At 41.9% G+C, this 17,811-nt stretch overlaps 1 protein-coding gene across 3 annotated transcripts in view; it reads right to left on the bottom strand.

Moving 5' to 3' along the window:
* LOC138977919 (uncharacterized) overlaps positions 1 to 9,634 on the bottom strand; it is a 33,460-nt gene extending 23,826 nt beyond the window's left edge. Inside the window, exons 1-3 of one of the 3 annotated variants that reach the window (XM_070350529.1) lie at positions 9,282 to 9,634; positions 1,386 to 1,750; positions 112 to 863 (exon numbers count right to left, since the gene is read on the bottom strand). In XM_070350529.1, the coding sequence (XP_070206630.1) occupies positions 112 to 863; positions 1,386 to 1,616 (983 nt within the window). In that variant the 5' untranslated portion in view covers positions 1,617 to 1,750; positions 9,282 to 9,634. Of the gene's footprint in view, positions 1 to 111; positions 864 to 1,385; positions 1,751 to 2,064; positions 2,291 to 9,281 lie in introns of those variants that run through there. The other 2 variants (XM_070350524.1, XM_070350538.1) reach the window with 2 other exon arrangements.
* Between the last annotated feature and the right edge of the window lie 8,177 nt (positions 9,635 to 17,811).

The following is a 17,811-nucleotide window of genomic DNA, read 5'->3' on the forward strand; positions in this document are numbered from 1 at the left end:
TCAGTCAGTCAGTCAGGCAGGCAGTCAGTCAGGCAGTCAGGCAGGCAGTCAGGCAGTCAGTCAGTCAGTCAGTCAGGCAGTCAGTCAGTCAGTTTTCCTCACTGAACTCACCTTTCTTCTCCCTCACGCAAGGTTAGCAGTTTGGAGCCGAAGAAACACTGCATGCAGCACACCATCAAACAGCACAGGTCCGCCACAAGAACAAGCGTTGCCATGGCCACCGCCCCTTCTAGAAGACTCGGCAGCGTCTCCAATGACTTTGACTCCTCAGCTGAGTCGTCGTTTTGGGTCAAGGGCTCAGCACTTTGACCTTGGGCGCTTGATTCCGCCGGCTTGCCATCCGACTGCAAAGATCTAAATAGAATGTCTGTCTGGAAGTTTGCTATTTTGTCGTGTGCTATACTCCTCTTACTCTTGGAAAAAGAAGAGTCTTGTGTCGTTTCGCTGAGACTGTACGACTTTTCATATTCAACGCCGGTACTTTTCCGTACATCACTCAGTACACTCGCACCTTTGTCCGGTACACTAGCACCATTCTCTTGTACACTCGCACCGTTACTGTTTCCACGGAGACCGCTTGCAGTGCGGATGTCCGCATGTTCCTGAGCCAGAGAAGCGAGCAGCAACAAAGACATGGCGCCTAGGATCAAGGAAGCCCCTGCCAAGAGTCCAAGACTGTTCAGGAACGCCCCCACCCCTCCCCCACATATACAGGTCGTCGTATAATTGTGGTGGTCAGTGGGGTGGCAAGGTTCACTGGGGGAGGTGCTGTCCAGTGACTGTCTGGACAATGACTTGCGGGAGAAGCTTGAGGGACCACGGCTCAGCTCGCCCAGGTGGTTGTGCAGGTGAGTGGTTCGCACCTGTACATTGCAAGGTTGACACGTTGGCAGAACTTTTTTTTATCAGCCTACATCGTTCTATTTAGTTTCTATATGAAGTTGTGAGTATCGTGATCATACATAATTATTTGTGTCCCCCCCCCTTTTTATCTTGTAATTTATTTACTTTTTTGTGTACCCCTTGGAGTTTCTGAAAAAAAATAAGTTGCCCTCCTTTGTCCCGCCTTGCCATGGAAAAAAGACAAACCAGTTCAGCTGCACTGACCGATTACGCACATGTCACGAGCAAAATCATAACTGTTCGTCAGTGCTTCAAAAGGTAGCCTACCCGTACCCCCCACCCCACCCCTTTAATCATCTATGAGCACCTTTAACTCACACACACACACACACATACACACAATCACAAGATACACACACACACACACAACACACACACACACACACACACACACACACACACACACACACACACACTCACTCACCCGCGCGCACGCACAAACACACACACACGCTCTTTTACTCATCACAAAATCAACTCACCAACATGGCTGACAGACGACTGGAACTGTCAGCACTGCGGTGTTGGTGAAGCTGTTGTAGTGGGTGCTGGTGATGAAGCAGTGATTGTTGGTGCTGTGGTTGGTGGTGGTGGTTGTGGTGGTGTTGGTGGCGGTCGTCCTCCTCCCCCTTCTTGTGCATCACCACTTCCAGAATTTCGCGACTGTTGGTGCGGCTACTGTCTGAGGAACGACTCAATTCTCGCGTTATCATTATGACGTCAGGAAGGGTGTCTCTGAATGACGGCGTACTGTGGGCGGCCAGTTGCAGCGTGTTGAATGGGGTTATGGTCAGTAACAGTCAGGTTGTTTGCTTCCGTTGTACATGTTGTAAGTGTCAGTTTTCATCTGAAAAAGAACAGCGCATGTAAATTACAGTAAACTGTGTGTTAATTTCTTTCAGGCTTACATTTTACCACCACCACCACCACCACCACCACCACCAACAACAACAAAACAGCAACAACAACAACAACAACAACAACAACAACAACAACAACGACAAAACAACGACAAAACAACAACAACAACAACAACAACAACAACAACAACAACAACAACAACAACAACCTGCTCAATGAAACATGTATTTAGTTTTCAAATACATTACTCTCATTCCTTTTGAAGGCTTAGAAGGTGTCCTATAACTAGTCTTCACGTACAGTAATCTCACGTAGTCGCTTCGAAAAAGCCGCCAGTGTCCCTGAGATCAATATTTGGTGTCGGTCAAGTTCAACACATCTGATGAGCTGCACCTATCTTGCTGTGTTTGCACTGTTCTTATCTCCCCTGATCTTCGTCTGAAAATGGCTTCACGGTGGCTACATGGCTGCACGAAATATAGCTTCACTCTGGCGGAGAACTGGCTTATTGCCTTTTGACACCTCTCCTGGGTGAATTCAACGGGCGTTTTTGTTTGAGAGGGGGAGGGAGGTAGGTGAGGTGGTTTCGAGGAGGTTGGGGGTTGGGTGAAGAGGGGTTATGGGGAAATGCGTGTGATGTGTGTGTGTGTGTGTGTGTGTGTGTGTGTGTGTGTATGAATGTATGTATGTGTATGTATGTATGTATGTATGTACATGTATGTATGTATGTATGTATGTATGTATGTATGTATGTATGTATGTATGTATGTATGTATGTATGTATGTATGTAAGTATGTATGAATGTATGTATGTATGTCTGTATGTATGTATGTATGTATTTATATATATGACTAGATGAATACCCGCTTCGCCGGGTACGGCTTCGCCGGGAAGAAGTCGAGTCGAATACCCGGCTGCGCCGGAGACCCGGCTTTGCCGGGTGTACGCCGGCTTTGCTGGCGCACCTCACGAAGGAAGGGAGACAAACGCGCAAAACACTGGTAAAGAGTAAAAATAGTATAACGGGAATATGGATTGAGCGTTGTGGACAGTGACCTTCTAAAAATAGAAACGGGAATATGGATTGACGCCACACGAAGGAAGGGAGATAAACGCTGAAAACACTGGAGAAGATAAGGAAGAGTTACTGGGAATGGATCCAGAGAAAAGCCAAAATCGGTTCAGAGCTGCGCGCTGAGAGCACGTGTTGAAATATCTCATCGAGCAGGTTGTGTCCGGGGTGCACCTGAATAAGGGCATCAAATTTGAAACAGATCCATCGAGAACCTTGGGCGTGCATCGCGGACACACACACACACACACACACACACACACACACACACACACACACAGACACAAGTCGTATATATATGTGCGTGTATTGTATGTTTGGTCGTTTTCTTTGCCTGTGCATGTATAGTTTGTTGGTTATGTTTGGTCGGTTTCTTTGCCTGTGCGTGTATAGTATGCTTGGTCGATGTATGTATTGTAAAGCGCTAAGAGTAGACATTTTCTAGAATAGCGCTATAAAAGTTTGCATTATTATTATTATATGTATGTAGGCCTATGTATGTATGTATGTATGCATGTATGTATGTATGTATGTATGTATGTATGTATGTATGTATGTATGCATGCATGTATGTATGTATGTATGTATGTATGTATGTATGTATGTATGTATGTATGTATGTATGTATGTATGTATGTATGTATGTATGTATGTATGTATGTATGTATGTATGTATGTATGTATGTGTGTGAGCACACACATGAACTAACCGAGGGAGTAAGTGAAGAGTGTAGCCATAGCTCTTGTGTCCTGGATACAATACTTTGTACCAGTGCACGAGGAGCCTCAGCCACCATAATCAAATATCGCGTACCTCCGAGAATTGAGGACGAGAACTGCATGATTACTGCATTAGCTATGCTGGGCTTACCAAGACCTTAGCTGATGAGGAAATGGAGGCAATGAGGAGGAGAGAGGAGGAAGATTGAAAAGGAGGAGGAGGAGGAGGAGCAAGAAGGTCAAGTAGAATTTAATCCTCTCCTAGAATGTCCGTGGTTTGTATTCTTATAATCATGATGGGATCGCACTGACGTTTTCTATTACATGGTGAAGATATTGCGGTCATAGGGCAGCATTAAATCCAATCTTTATGGAATCAGGAAAAATCCACACAAAAAGACATACACAAAAAACTGGAGATACCGAAGAAACATCCCGCATGCTTTGTAGAACCAATTTAACATCCAACACTACGGTTCCATTATTGATTCATATTCCATTTACTTTAGTTTTCTTTCTCTCGTTAAAACACGATAAGTCAGTTACATTTTACGAGGCCTTTTTTGTAATTGTAAATTGTTTGGTAAAGTGCATTTCTACGCTGACTGAGGACTCAAAATAAAACAGTGGTTTCAGAATGAATAAAATCCAAGCCTCGAGACCGAAAATAATAACCAAAGTAGTAAGGAAGGCAATTTTAGACGGGCTAGAGTTGCAATACTGTTGCCAAAGCCTTGACACGAAAGTAAATCTTTTCAGACATATATTATGGTACATTTTGTCAAACAAGACTGGAGAGAGAGAAAGAGAGAGAGAGAGAGAGAGAGAGAGAGAGAGAGAGAGAGAGAGAGAGAGAGAGAGAGAGAGAGAGAGAGAGAGAGAGAGAGAGAGAGAGAGAGAGAGAAAGAGGAAAAAAGAGAGAGAGAGAGAGAGAGAGAGAGGGGGGGAGAGGGAGAGAGAGGGAAAAAAGAGAGAGAGAGGGAAAAGAGAGAGAGAAAGAGAGAGGGGGAGAGGGAAAAGAGAGAGAGAGGGAAAAAAAGAGCGAGATAGAGAGAGAGAGAGAGAGAGAGAGAGAGAGAGAGAGAGAGAGAGAGAGAGAGAGAGAGAGAGAGAGAGAGGTGTCTAATCAGGACAAACACGAGCGTTCTGTCTCTTGGGGAAGTGTCCAATTCTCGTGATGATGAAAAGAACCGTCTCCCCCGATAATGCAGTGAGGGGAGCGATCTATCCCCAAACCACGCGGGACAATTTGTCTGATGAAATCTGGGGTGAGTAGTCTACTATGTAGCCAGGAGACTGGTTCACTCAGAAATCAAACTGCCACAGACAAGCTTTCCGATGAAACTGTCCTTAGCATTGCCTTCAATCAACTGTATATACAGCCGGTCACGGTATTTGCTTTTTGTTGACTGTCAAACTATTGTCCGCCAATTATTGTTTGTTTTGTAATCAAAGCAATGTCGTTGGTCGTAAGTGTAATTACTTTTCTTTTCACAATCTACAGCCTCATGTAGTCTAACGACTGATTCAATTACTTTACAAACGTAATCAGTGAATATAAGTGAAGATTAAGACTTCAAACTAGGTATTAGAGACAAGCAAAGAAACGAGAGCTGTTTGGCTACTTGTACAAATATTCACACTTTCTTTTCAATTTCGGACTCATAACAAAATAAACAAGTCGCGTAAGGCGAAAATACAATATTTAGTCAAGTAGCTGCCCTTTTTCAGCAAGACCGTATACTCGTAGCATCGTCAGTCCACCGCTCATGGCAAAGGCAGTGAAATTGACAAGAAGAGCGGGGTAGTAGTTGCGCTAAGAAGGATAGCACGCTTTTCTGTACCTCTCTTTGTTTTAACTTTCTGAGCGTGTTTTTAATCCAAACATATCATATCTATATGTTTTTGGAATCAGGAACCGACAAGGAATAAGATGAAAGTGTTTTTAAATTGATTTCGAAAAAAAAATTTTGATAATAATTTTTATATATTTAATTTTCAGAGCTTGTTTTTAATCCGAATATAACATATTTATATGTTTTTGGAATCAGCAAATGATGGAGAATAAGATAAACGTAAATTTGGATCGTTTTATAAATTTTTATTTTTTTTTACAATTTTCCGATTTTTAATGACCAAACTCATAAATTAATTTTTAAGCCACCAAGCTGAAATGCAATACCGAACCCCGGGCTTCGTCGAAGATTACTTGACCAAAATTTCAACTAATTTGGTTGAAAAATGAGGGCGTGACAGTGCCGCCTCAACTTTCACGAAAAGCCGGATATGACGTCATCAAAGACATTTATCAAAAAAATGAAAAAAACGTTCGGGGATTTCATACCCAGGAACTCTCATGTCAAATTTCATAAAGATCGGTCCAGTAGTTTAGTCTGAATCGCTCTACACACACACACAGACACACACACAGACACACACACAGACACACGCACATACACCATACCCTCGTTTCGATTCCCCCTCGATGTTAAAATATTTAGTCAAAACTTGACTAAATATAAAAAAGAAAGAAAGAGAGAAAGAATAAAGGAAAAGAAAGAAAGAAAAAAAAATGTTAAGAAAGAAAGACGCACACAATAAAATAAAAAGTTGATACCTTTTCTTATATCATACAGATCGATATCGCGAAAAACGAGAACTGAAACGAGAAGAGCCTAAGTGACAAGACCACGTGATATGACGAGAAGGCCAACCACATGCTGAGGGCGAGTTGACACGTTTGAATTCAGAACGAAATGGCAGGAAAATCAAATTATTTCTCCATCAGGTTTGAGGGGAAGTCGTGGTGACAGTCTGATCACCTTGGCGATTCGGGACTGGAAAATAACTGTCAGGCCTTATTCGTTTTTCTGACAACGACAGCAGTTCCTATTTTTGTATGAAAGAACACTTTATTTCTCAAAACTATGCGGTTGTGCATAAGCTTAAAAATAACAGTTTCTTTTTTCTTTCGTTCATTTTGCTTTGACTTGTTGTTGTTGTTGTTGTTGTTGTTGTTGTTGTTGTTGTTGTTGTTGTTGTTATTTTGTTCTCAGTTTTGACTTTGTTTAGGTCAAACGAAACAACAATAACAACCAATCGAGAGAAAAAAATGACAGCAGAACATTCATTGATCACTAACTCACCGATTCACTCTTTCACCCACTCAATGAGTACAACAACTTTGGCAAGACATTTACCGACGTATGAATGGTTGTTGAATTTGCAAAACAGGACACTGGGAATCACTGTATGAAATGTACACACTTAAAACGTCGGAAGCACCAGACTTATTGCTGTGTAAAAAAGGCATTTCCAGAGAATGTAGACAGTCATTGAACGTCTCCGCACTAATTGAACGTTTCTGAAACTGATTACAATCTTTGCAGTCATCCCTGAACAATCTTTGCAGCCACTATAGCTACTCGTATCTCCACAATCACAGGGGATCCATGAAAACAATGGATATTTCTGAAGTCACTGAGCGACTCCAGAACCATTGCATACCTCATCTATGTCACCAACTGCATTTGCTGAAAGTCTCGGTAATCACTGAACATCTCCGAAACTCCGCACTCGCTGGTAGGTATCTCTGAAACCATTGGACATAATTATGTGCATTAACTGCAGTATGTTAGTCAAATATTTACGGAATCATGGTACAACTCAACAGTCACTCAAACCTCCGATGTGACAGGACACGATTAACAATCACTGGGATTTTCTCCCGTCACTGGACATATCTGGCGTCAATAGAGATTCCACAACCACTGTCCATACTAACAAGTAACAAATATCATAACGATTTTGTTGTTGCGTTTGAATGTATTGTATCTCAAACCAGGACATGAGTTCTAAGTGTATTGCACATGGCTGTAATACATTCTTATTGTAAATGTCTCTTACAATCGCCCTAGGTCTCCGTAGCTACTGAACATTTTCACAATAGTTTGAAACATCTGAATCTGTGCACAACTACTTCACAAGAGTGGACGCTTTTGCAAACAACCGTACATTTGCACACAATGGACGTTTCGTTGGGGAACGTCCTAGCACTCAAGTCTCCACAAACATGTACAAATCCACAGACCCACAGGTCCATTCCTTACCAAAGCTTTGCCTCTCACTTATCCGTCATTGATCGTGGCATGCGTTCAAGCTCTGGTCAGCTGGAACTAAACGCACACCGACATAATATGCGGCAAACTCGGCAACGAAGGAGCACTCGGGGAAGAATATTCTCAATAAATCATTCACAGACAATACAAACACTCAAACAGCAACTGAACTCAACAACTCCTGCGAAACTCAGTCGGGGGCCATTGCCACTGAGTGACACATTTCAATCAATCAATCAATCAATCAATGAGTCTTATATCGCGCATATTCCGTGGGTACAGTTCTAGGCGCTCTGCAGTGATGCCGTGTGAGATGAAATTTTATACGGCCAGTAGATTGCAGCCATTTCGGCGCATATTTACCTTTCGCGGCCTATTATTCCAAGTCACACGGGTATAGGTAGACAATTATTAACTGTGCCTAAGCAATTTTGCCAGGAAAGACCCTTTTGTCAATCGTGGGATCTTTAACGTGCACACCCAATGTAGTGTACACGGGGGGAGGTTCGGACACCGAAGAGAGTCTGCACACAAAGTTGACTCTGTGAAATAAATTTCCGCCGAACCTGGGATCGAACTCACGCTGACAGCGGCCAACTGAATACAAATCCAGCGCGCTACCAACTGAGCTATATCCCCGAATTTGTGAAGTAAGTATAGCAGTATATGCACTACTGTAGATGTTTCAACCAACTGCAGAAGGGAAAACAAAGCGAAAGAAACATATATAAAATTATATACAACATGCGCGAAACATATTTTCCGCTCATTTAATTGAATTTAACTTTGAAAAAGACCAATTACTACCCAGGCACACTCATGGCAACTAAAGCCTGAAATCTTAACAAAGCAAGCAGAGGCATTTGATGACTGTCTCCATATCAACTGAACAACAAAAACCATGCGACAAAATAGTCCTCAGCTACATCTAAGGCAAATGGATTGCTATTCCGCACACTCAGGGCCGTACAGTTTCTCCGAGTTAACTTTTCCCCCTTGAAATAGCACAGCAACTGAGCTCACAAACTCCTGCAGAATTCCCCCCTCATGCTGACAATCTCATGAAGCGAGCAGAGGTGTCTCTGTGTCTCGATCAACTGTAGAGTCGAAGACCAGGCGACAGAAAGGTTGCTGCAACATGCACTGCAAACAGATTCCGCACACTTGTTGCAGACAGTTAATTCCAGACAGGCTGTGGCCATGGGCCGTTGAATCAGGGAGCATCTTCTGCCTTCGATTTTATGGGGTAAGGATAAGGAGGGGGGGGGGGGGTGGCGGGGGTGGCGGGGAGAGGGGTGGCGAGGAAGGGGTGGGTGAGTTATGGTTAGTGTGTGTGTGTGTGTGTGTGTGTGTGTGTGTGTGAGAGAGAGAGAGAGACAGAGACAGAGACAGAGACAGAGACACACGCACACACTCACACACACACACACACACACACACACACACACACACACACAAAGAAATAGAAGCAGACAGAGACAGAGTCGGAGGGACGGAGAATGAGCCAGACCAAAAGGACCGACAAACAGACAGACTGATACAAAGAGAGATACGTGTCCGCATCGCACAGTACTGCGGCCCACACATCCCAATGAACTAGACCTACCATCAACAATGATCAGGTCCACTACATCCCATGTCATAGCACGAGCCAGCGACAACTCACTCACTCCCTCAATGCCTGTGTCAGTCCATCCGTCTAGTGTTCCTCTCACTGAAAACAGTACACAAACCAATACCACCGGGAATCACGTGCAACCAGTTCATCCGTGATCGAAACTGTGTCACTATGCGCACCTCACTGTACCCTTGATGCACAGTGCGTTTAATTCACACATTGGTCAGACGTAACAGACACTGGAATCCCCCCTTGGGAGAGCTGCGGTGAAATCCACATTTTAGGAGCAGAAGCAGAGGGGAACAGCAGTGTTTTGGGAGGCGCGTGCAAAGGCACATAGACGAGCAAGTTAGCCCGCCTGCTTTATTGGTCTGTTTAAAATCACACCCACAACGCGCGCAAACGCCAGGGCGATGCGCCGTTTTTGATGAGGATCTGTAAACAGATTTTGAATACAAAACATGTTTTTGATATAACTGTATTGTTTGTTTGACCAACGTTCAGAATGATGGTGAGTGGGTAATTTACTCCAGTTTTTGATGACTAATATAGTCTGAAGGCTGTCGAAATATACCGAAAGCTTGAAATTTATAGGCTAATTCATTGCAGAATGCATTTCTATGTTTGACCAGTGGTATAGACAACGCTCGTGTGTCATTATTGCATTGATACATGCTCTCTCAAGACCGAATCGTATGACAATTTAAAGAAATAGCAACAGTTTCTGGTACATCCGTTATTCGAACGACTAGGTATTACCATTGCAGTCTGAAAATTGTTTGCACTATCTAATGTCCTTGTTTTATGCACACAAACAAAGAAAAACAGAAAGAAAAAACACACCATCTGTAAGTACGAAGCTTTAGAAAAATTCACAGTGTAAGTGTCCTTTTTCCTGTGCCGCTCACGTGCAAGATGTCCGTGTAAGTATGAAGGTGTTGTATGTGTCAAAGACTTCAACTCAGATAATTTGTGTGTTGTAATTTGAAGTTCATTTCTATGCCTTGGTAAATGAACAGAGCACATTGAGACTACAGCCACAGTGAAGCATACTGTCGAGTCGAAGAGACGTCATGATTTATAACTCCTTGTTTCCAATCTCACGTCGCACGTGCAGAACAGTTAGCGGATCGATAGCGGCGTCTTGTGACGTAGTACAGGCCATCTTCACCACAGACTGGGCACTTTCAAATCATAACTTGCAGAGTCTATACCTCGATTCGGTCGTCAACAACATTCCCGTACAAATTGGCCCAAACGACCACGTGTTCAATAGCACGTAAAGTACGTGCCGTCTTAATAAGGATTTTCATCATAAATTAAAACGATTGATTTAATTCTACTTCATTTTAAAAGTAAAAATAGGAGCTTCAAATTGTCAATCTTTCTTTATTTGGTGCTTAACGGCGTTTTCAACCACGAAGGTTATATCGCGACGGAAATTGTCAATGTAGCTAAAACAATAAACATAAACAAGTTACTGAAAACAATATCAAAACATGTAGTCAATCTGTCGCCAGAAACTAAAAGATCGCTCCTAAAAAAAAACCCGGTTGAGTCATCACAGAGACTAGTAAGCCCTGACTTACCGAACCAGGTCAATCGAGACCGGTCGACCCGGTCGACCCGGTCTCCGCGAAGCAAGCGACCCATGAACCTAATCCGCATAAAACCGGTTTTCTGTAATTTTGAGCGAATGTTCAAACGTTGTCTTTGTTGTCGTCTTGTGAATTTGAAGAGAGCATTCCGTTTAGATGTGGATTTATTGCATATTAAATGCAGCTACCTAGCAAAAACGTCGTTAAAATCCGTGGTTTCTTAATTGCTGCCTTGTGGTCATTTTCTTGCAGACGCTGGGTCAGCCTGACTGGGTGGCCGAATGAGACCAAATGAGGAATCCCCGCTGTAAGGTAAGACTCCCAAAACCCACCAACCCCCCAAAACACACACACAAACACACACACAAACACCCGCACGCAAGCACGCACGCACGCACGCACACACGCACGCATGCACGCACGCACACACGCACGCACGCACGCACACACACACACACACACACGCACGCACACACACACACACACACACACACACACACACACACACACAAACACACACACACACACACACACACACACACACCCAAAGCAGCAGTAGCACCGAACTTGAAAGAGCAGAAACGCAGCTTCGCTCAGATTGCGTGTTGTTAATGTATCACACTGCAGGGTATCGTGTAAAACAGAAATTAAACTTTTGAAAGTGTAGGTGTGCCGTTTCTCACACAAATGCTTGTATATTATCATGTCTTTAATCAGCCATGTACACCGTCCCGTCAACTCGAGGTCACAGCGACAATTTCAATGCAGGGATACGCCTTGCAGCGATTGAAGTAAGTTGTGCTTATAAGCCACGGCAATGTTCATATCATTTTTTAGTTAAAAGTGCTGTTCTCGTAGCAGATTTCCAACCAGTGCATTCCTTTCAGTTCCTTTCTTTGTAAACCATGTTGTCAAATATCAGAGACATATCCAGGCCTTCACACGAAATGATAGCATCTTTCTACTTGAACAGTTGAAAAATGAAGGCGAGACAGTGCCGCCTCAACTTTTACGCAAATCCGGATATGACGTCATCAAAAACATAATAAACACGTCTGGGAATATCATGCCCAGGAACTTTAATAGAGACATCCAGATTTGCCTTCGTCAAAAGTTCGTGAGTTCCGATGTTCGCGAGTTTGTTGAAGTGGTGACGTCATATCCCGTCACGGTCACCACCTTCTAATTTCGGTCCAGATCTACGCGAAGTTCTTCGTACATTCGTCTGTTTTTCGAAACAGTGATGACGAGTTGTGTTATATATGACGAGTCTTTTTTATCGGAATATTCCAGACATCTAAATATGCTGGGTACACAAGCAACACTGAATTTTTTTTCGATTTTTAGATTCATTCCTGTAAAATCTCCCAACTCTAAAACAAATAGGTCTAGTGGAAACAAGTGTCTTGTGCAAGAGAGATCAAGGGAGATAATTGGTAGGATATGTCGCCCGTCGACTCAAGTTCTGAGTTTTGTGTGGGTATCCGTGTTCATGCACTACGCCTCCAAAATGAACAGTTTACAGATGCACAGTCCACAGAAGCGTCGTAAAGATATTAAACTTTAACACTGCGCACATAAAACATATTTTTAACATTATGAAAAGGACTAAAAGTACTCACGAAGATTGCTGATTGAGGTTCGTCAAACATGCCTTTTTCACCACGCAGATCCCGATCTTCCGCAAGCAGTGGTGAGCGCCAAAAACCAAGCGCATGCGCATTGAGGCACAACGTTAAAAATAGAGAGGAAATCCCCACCACCGACGAATGTTCGTCTGACGAAGGTTGAATCTGGATGTCCCTAATGTGAAGTTTCATGAAGATCGGTCTAATAATAGTTTTCTCTGAATCGCTCTACACACACACACACACACACACACACACACACACACACACACACACACACACACACACACACACACACACACACACCCGTCTCAATTCTCCGTCTTTGTTAAAACATTTAGTCAAAACTTGACTAAATGTAAAAAGATGAGGATCAGGAACAACTCTCTTGAAAGTTTCTTTTCAAAATACTCACAAAAACACTTGTTTCAACTTTTTTCTTCGAAGTAATTGAAATCATTTCAAAGGGAAAATGGTAAATAGGATCACGTCTTTTCCACAAACCATGCTTTGAAAGAGCAGAAAAGCGGCCTTGTTAATGTATCACACAGCAGGGTATTGTGTGAAACAGAAATTAACATTTTCAAAGTGGAGGTGTACCCTTTCTCACACAAATGTTTGTATAATTATCATGTCTTTAATCAGCAATGTACACCGTCCTGCCGACTTGAGGTCACAGCGACAATGTCAATGCAGGCATACTCCCTACAGCGATTGAAGTAAGTGCGTGTAAGCCACGGCAATCATTTTCATAATTATTTATTTATTATAAAGTGCTGTTCTCATAGACGATTCCCAACCAATGCATTCCTTTCTGTACCAATCTGTGCAAACGATGTGTATCAGACATATCCAGGCCTTCACACGAAATGAGAGCATCTTTCCACTTGAACACTTAAAAAATGAAGGCGTGACAGTGCCGCCTCAACTTTTTCAAAATATAAATATGACGTCATCAAAGACATAATATTGAGAAAAAAAAGTCTGAGAATATCATGCCCAGGAACTTTAATGTGAAGTTTCATGAAGATCGGTCCAATAGTTTTCTCTGAATCGCTCTACACACACACACACATACACACACACACACACACACACACACACACACACACACACACACACACACACACACACTCACACACACACACACTCACACACATACACCACACACCCGTCTCGATTCCCCGTCTTTGTTAAAACATTTAGTCAAAACTTGACTAAATGTTGAAAGATGAGGAATAGAAACAACTCTCCTGAAAGTTTCTTTTCAAAATACACATGAAACACTTGTTTCAATTTTTTCTTTAAAGTAATTCAAATCATTTCAAAGGTAGATGATATATACCATCGCGTCTTTTCTACAAACCAGATTTGAAAGAGCAGAAAAGCGGTCTCGCTCAGTTTGCGTGTTGGTAATGTATATCACAGCAAGGTGTCGTGTGAAACAGAAATTAAACTTTTCAAAGATTAGGTGTGTCGTTTCTTACATAAATGCTTGTATTGTTATCATGTCCTTAATCAGCCGTGTAAAACCGTCCTGTCGACTCGAGGTCACAGCGACAATTTCAAAACAGGCATACACCCTGCGGCGATTAAAATAAGTTGTGCTTATAATTCCCACGGCAATGTTCATATTATATTCTAGTTAAAGTGCTGTTCTCATAGTCGATTTCCAACCCGTGCATTCCTTTCTGTTCCTTTCTGTGTAAACGATGTGTCAAATATCAGAGACACATCCAGGCCTTCACACGAAATGAGAGTATCTTTCTACTTGACCGCATCCAAAAAATCAAGCCTTGCCGCATATTGTGCAAATTTGAATTTTTAAAAAAAATTAAAACACGCTAATGAAAACAAGAAGTGCGAGTTACGAAAATAAAGCGTGCAAAACACACATCACACAACGACAACAACAACAATAACACCACCACCACCACCAACAGCAACAACAACAACAACAACAACAACAACAACAACAACAACAACAACAACAACAACAACAACGACGACAACGACAACGACAACGACAATAATATCACCACCAACACAAACACCAACACCAACACCAACACCAACACCAACACCAACAACAACAACAACCATCTGCACAGAAAGCAGCTCGGCTGTTGATTTTGCTTGCAATTGGGTATGAGTCCAAGTGGAAAGATGATCTTACTCCATTCAAAAACATGGACAGATCTCAGACGGTGCGAATCGTTTACACGGGAAGGACTGTGCATTTAAGAACTCCTCCCATCGGAGTATTTCAACCGACCTTTCTCAGCTTAATGTCGCTCAGAAAGTGGCGAGGAAAAATCGGTGAGAATGCGGCCATAATTATAATAAAAAGTCCCGGTTGAGATTGCCACTAATGGTTTAACAGTGAGGGCGTTAAACAACAGTTATCTTCAGCCATGTTCAACTTTTTCGCCTGATTCGAGAGTTGTTAACCCCGACACGCTCTCTCGTTGGAGGCATTATTTAGCTGAATGTTCGTGCTCATAGCACTGCAATTATCAGCCTCATTTAACGGTCTACCCCGACAAAAATATGCACAGAATATATAAGATGTGTCAAATTATTGAGAACAATCATTTTAAAAGTAGAAAATGTCAAAATAAACTCGATTCTAACGTGGCGATTTTTCAAATTTCAGTTTTACTGATACAACACCCAGGTTGAAATTCGGTTTCTGCCTACTTGTATTATTTCATCCCCGAGTACGCTAGTACTTGGGCTCAGCAGACTTTAATTGTGTGTCTGTGTGTCTTTCTCCACTTAACAGCTTATTGCTGGGAAACTACTGGGCGCAGTTCCTGAGTTCGTTCAAAAGTTGATACACTAACTTGATAATAGGTCCGATTGATCGTATTAAAACTTCATAATGTTACCTGGGACCTAAATGCGAAATAAACCACAAAAACGACTTGGCCGTAGGAGGAGTTCACACCGGCGGGGCAACACGCAGCCATTGAGCTGATAGAACAGCCGAACGCGTCACACAAAAATACGTCATGACAAAGTTACACGCAAAGCGAAAGAGACTTTTGACGTCATTTACTTTTGTTCGGAATTTTCCGTCTGTTCCTAGCTTGTCAGTGAAGACCTGACGTGAGTAAGCATACCCAAAACGTCTTTGTTCTCTATTCACATTGCAGCTGTGAAATAATCAGTCTTGTGTCTCGGTCGTGTAGGTACAGAGTTTGCTTCTGCAATCATTGTGTTCGTGTTGATGACGGCTTCATAAGACAAAATAATAAGCGAATCTATCGCGAGGAAGACGTTTATGTACAAATCACCGAACCCAACCCATTTTGTGTGTGAATTTTTCTGAAGAATAAACTGCATGTGGTTAATTTCATCCGTTTAATGCTTGTCGAAACGAGCCATAAGGCTTTAGAATAAAAGATTTCACGCATTGCTTGGCCATCTGATCACAGATGAGGTCGCAGTTTGTAGGTTGAATCTATGAATCGGCCAGAGGTAGATCTGCATTTCTGGTCAGAAACCAACATTCACACCACAGACATTCCAAACATTTATATTTATTGAGCGAGCCAGTCTGAAGAGTACTCGGGTCCAGCGCGAGCGTTTTTTTTTTATTAATAAAACAAAAAATCCGAGTGCATGCTGGCAACAAGAGAGCCAGAATTGAAGCTAACATAATTACCTTAGGTTTTAACAAGTAATTTGTTATAATGATAGTGTTCTTTCTGAAATTGGATTACATTTTTCCTAGTTTACGTCTAATTTTCTTCCATTACTTTTAGCGTCGACTTGTCTGAGGCCGAAATTAACCGTTAAAAGTGCCCAAAAACTGTATTCACATTTGGAGAAATAACCTGGCTTTTACTGACATGTCTTGGTTTGTACACTGAAGGCGTGTTTTTTTGACGTTACCTTTATACGTCACCCTACCCCCCTAAAACACGTGACGTGTAAAACACAAGTTCCCTCAAAATGCCTTGGGATTGAGCCTTTTGTAAGCTTTAACTGATGACAACAGATATTATGTTTAATTGGTCAGACTTTCAACAGCCATAAAACCTCTTTTTACATTTAGTCAAGTTTTGACTAAATGTTTTAACGTAGGGGGGGAATCGAGACGAGGGTGTGGTGTGTGTGTGTGTGTGTGTGTCTGTGTGTCTGTCTGTCTGTCTGTGTGTGTGTGTGTGTGTGTGTGTGTGTGTGTGTGTGTCTGTCTGTCTGTCTGTGCGTGTGTGTGTGTGTAGAGCGATTCAGACTAAACTACTGGACCAATCTTTATGAAATTTGACATTAGAGTTCCTGGGAATGATATCCCCGGATGTTTTTTTCATTTTTTCGATGAATGTCTTTGATGACGCAATATCCGGCTTTTTGTAAAAGTTGAGGCGGCACTGTCACACCCTCATTTTTCAATCAAATTGATTGAAATTTTGGCCAAGCAATCTTCGACGAAGGCCGGACTTCGGTATTGCATTTCAGCTTGGTGGCTTAAAAATTAATTAATGACTTTGGTCATTAAAAATCTGAAAACTGTAAAAAAAAACATTTTTCTATAAAACGATCCAAATTTACGTTCATCTTATTTTTTTTATCATGTTCTGATTCCAAAAACATATAAATATGTTATATTTGGATTAAAAACAAGCTCTGAAAATGAAAAATATAAAAATTATGATCAAAATTAACTTTCCGAAATCGATTTAAAAACATTTAAAATTTTAGCTTATTCCTTGTCGGTTCCTGATTCTAAAAACATATAGATATGATATGTTTGGATTAAAAACACGCTCAGAAAGTTAAAACGAAGAGAGGTACAGTAAAGCGTGCTATGAAGCACAGCGCAACCGCTACCGCGCCAAACAGGCTCGTAACTTTCACTGCCTTTTGCACTAGCGGCGGACTACGTTCAGTTTCATTCTGTGAGTTCCACAGCTTGACTAAATGTAGTAATTTCGCCTTACGCGACTTGTTTTTTAACATTTAGTCAAGTTATGATAAATTACCATTGACATTGGTTCACCTCGTCATAACGAGTCCTTTTCTCAAACACAAATGCAAAATAGCACTGCTTAGTAATGTTTACGTACCATCCACTGTCACGTACAATCAAAAGTTTAAAAAAATAAGCTTAATGCCAAATAAAAAACACTCTTTGTGGATAAATATGGACTCCAAGATATGTTTTTCAAATTTGATATGTTTTCCTAAAATAGTTTTCTCTGGAGCACTACTAATACAACTCTGGCATGCGCGTACAGATTCTTACAAAATGGGGGTAAAGTTACAATATACAGGTTATCTCGA

This window comes from Littorina saxatilis, linkage group LG1 (assembly GCF_037325665.1).
Source record: "Littorina saxatilis isolate snail1 linkage group LG1, US_GU_Lsax_2.0, whole genome shotgun sequence".
Taxonomy (NCBI): domain Eukaryota; kingdom Metazoa; phylum Mollusca; class Gastropoda; order Littorinimorpha; family Littorinidae; genus Littorina; species Littorina saxatilis.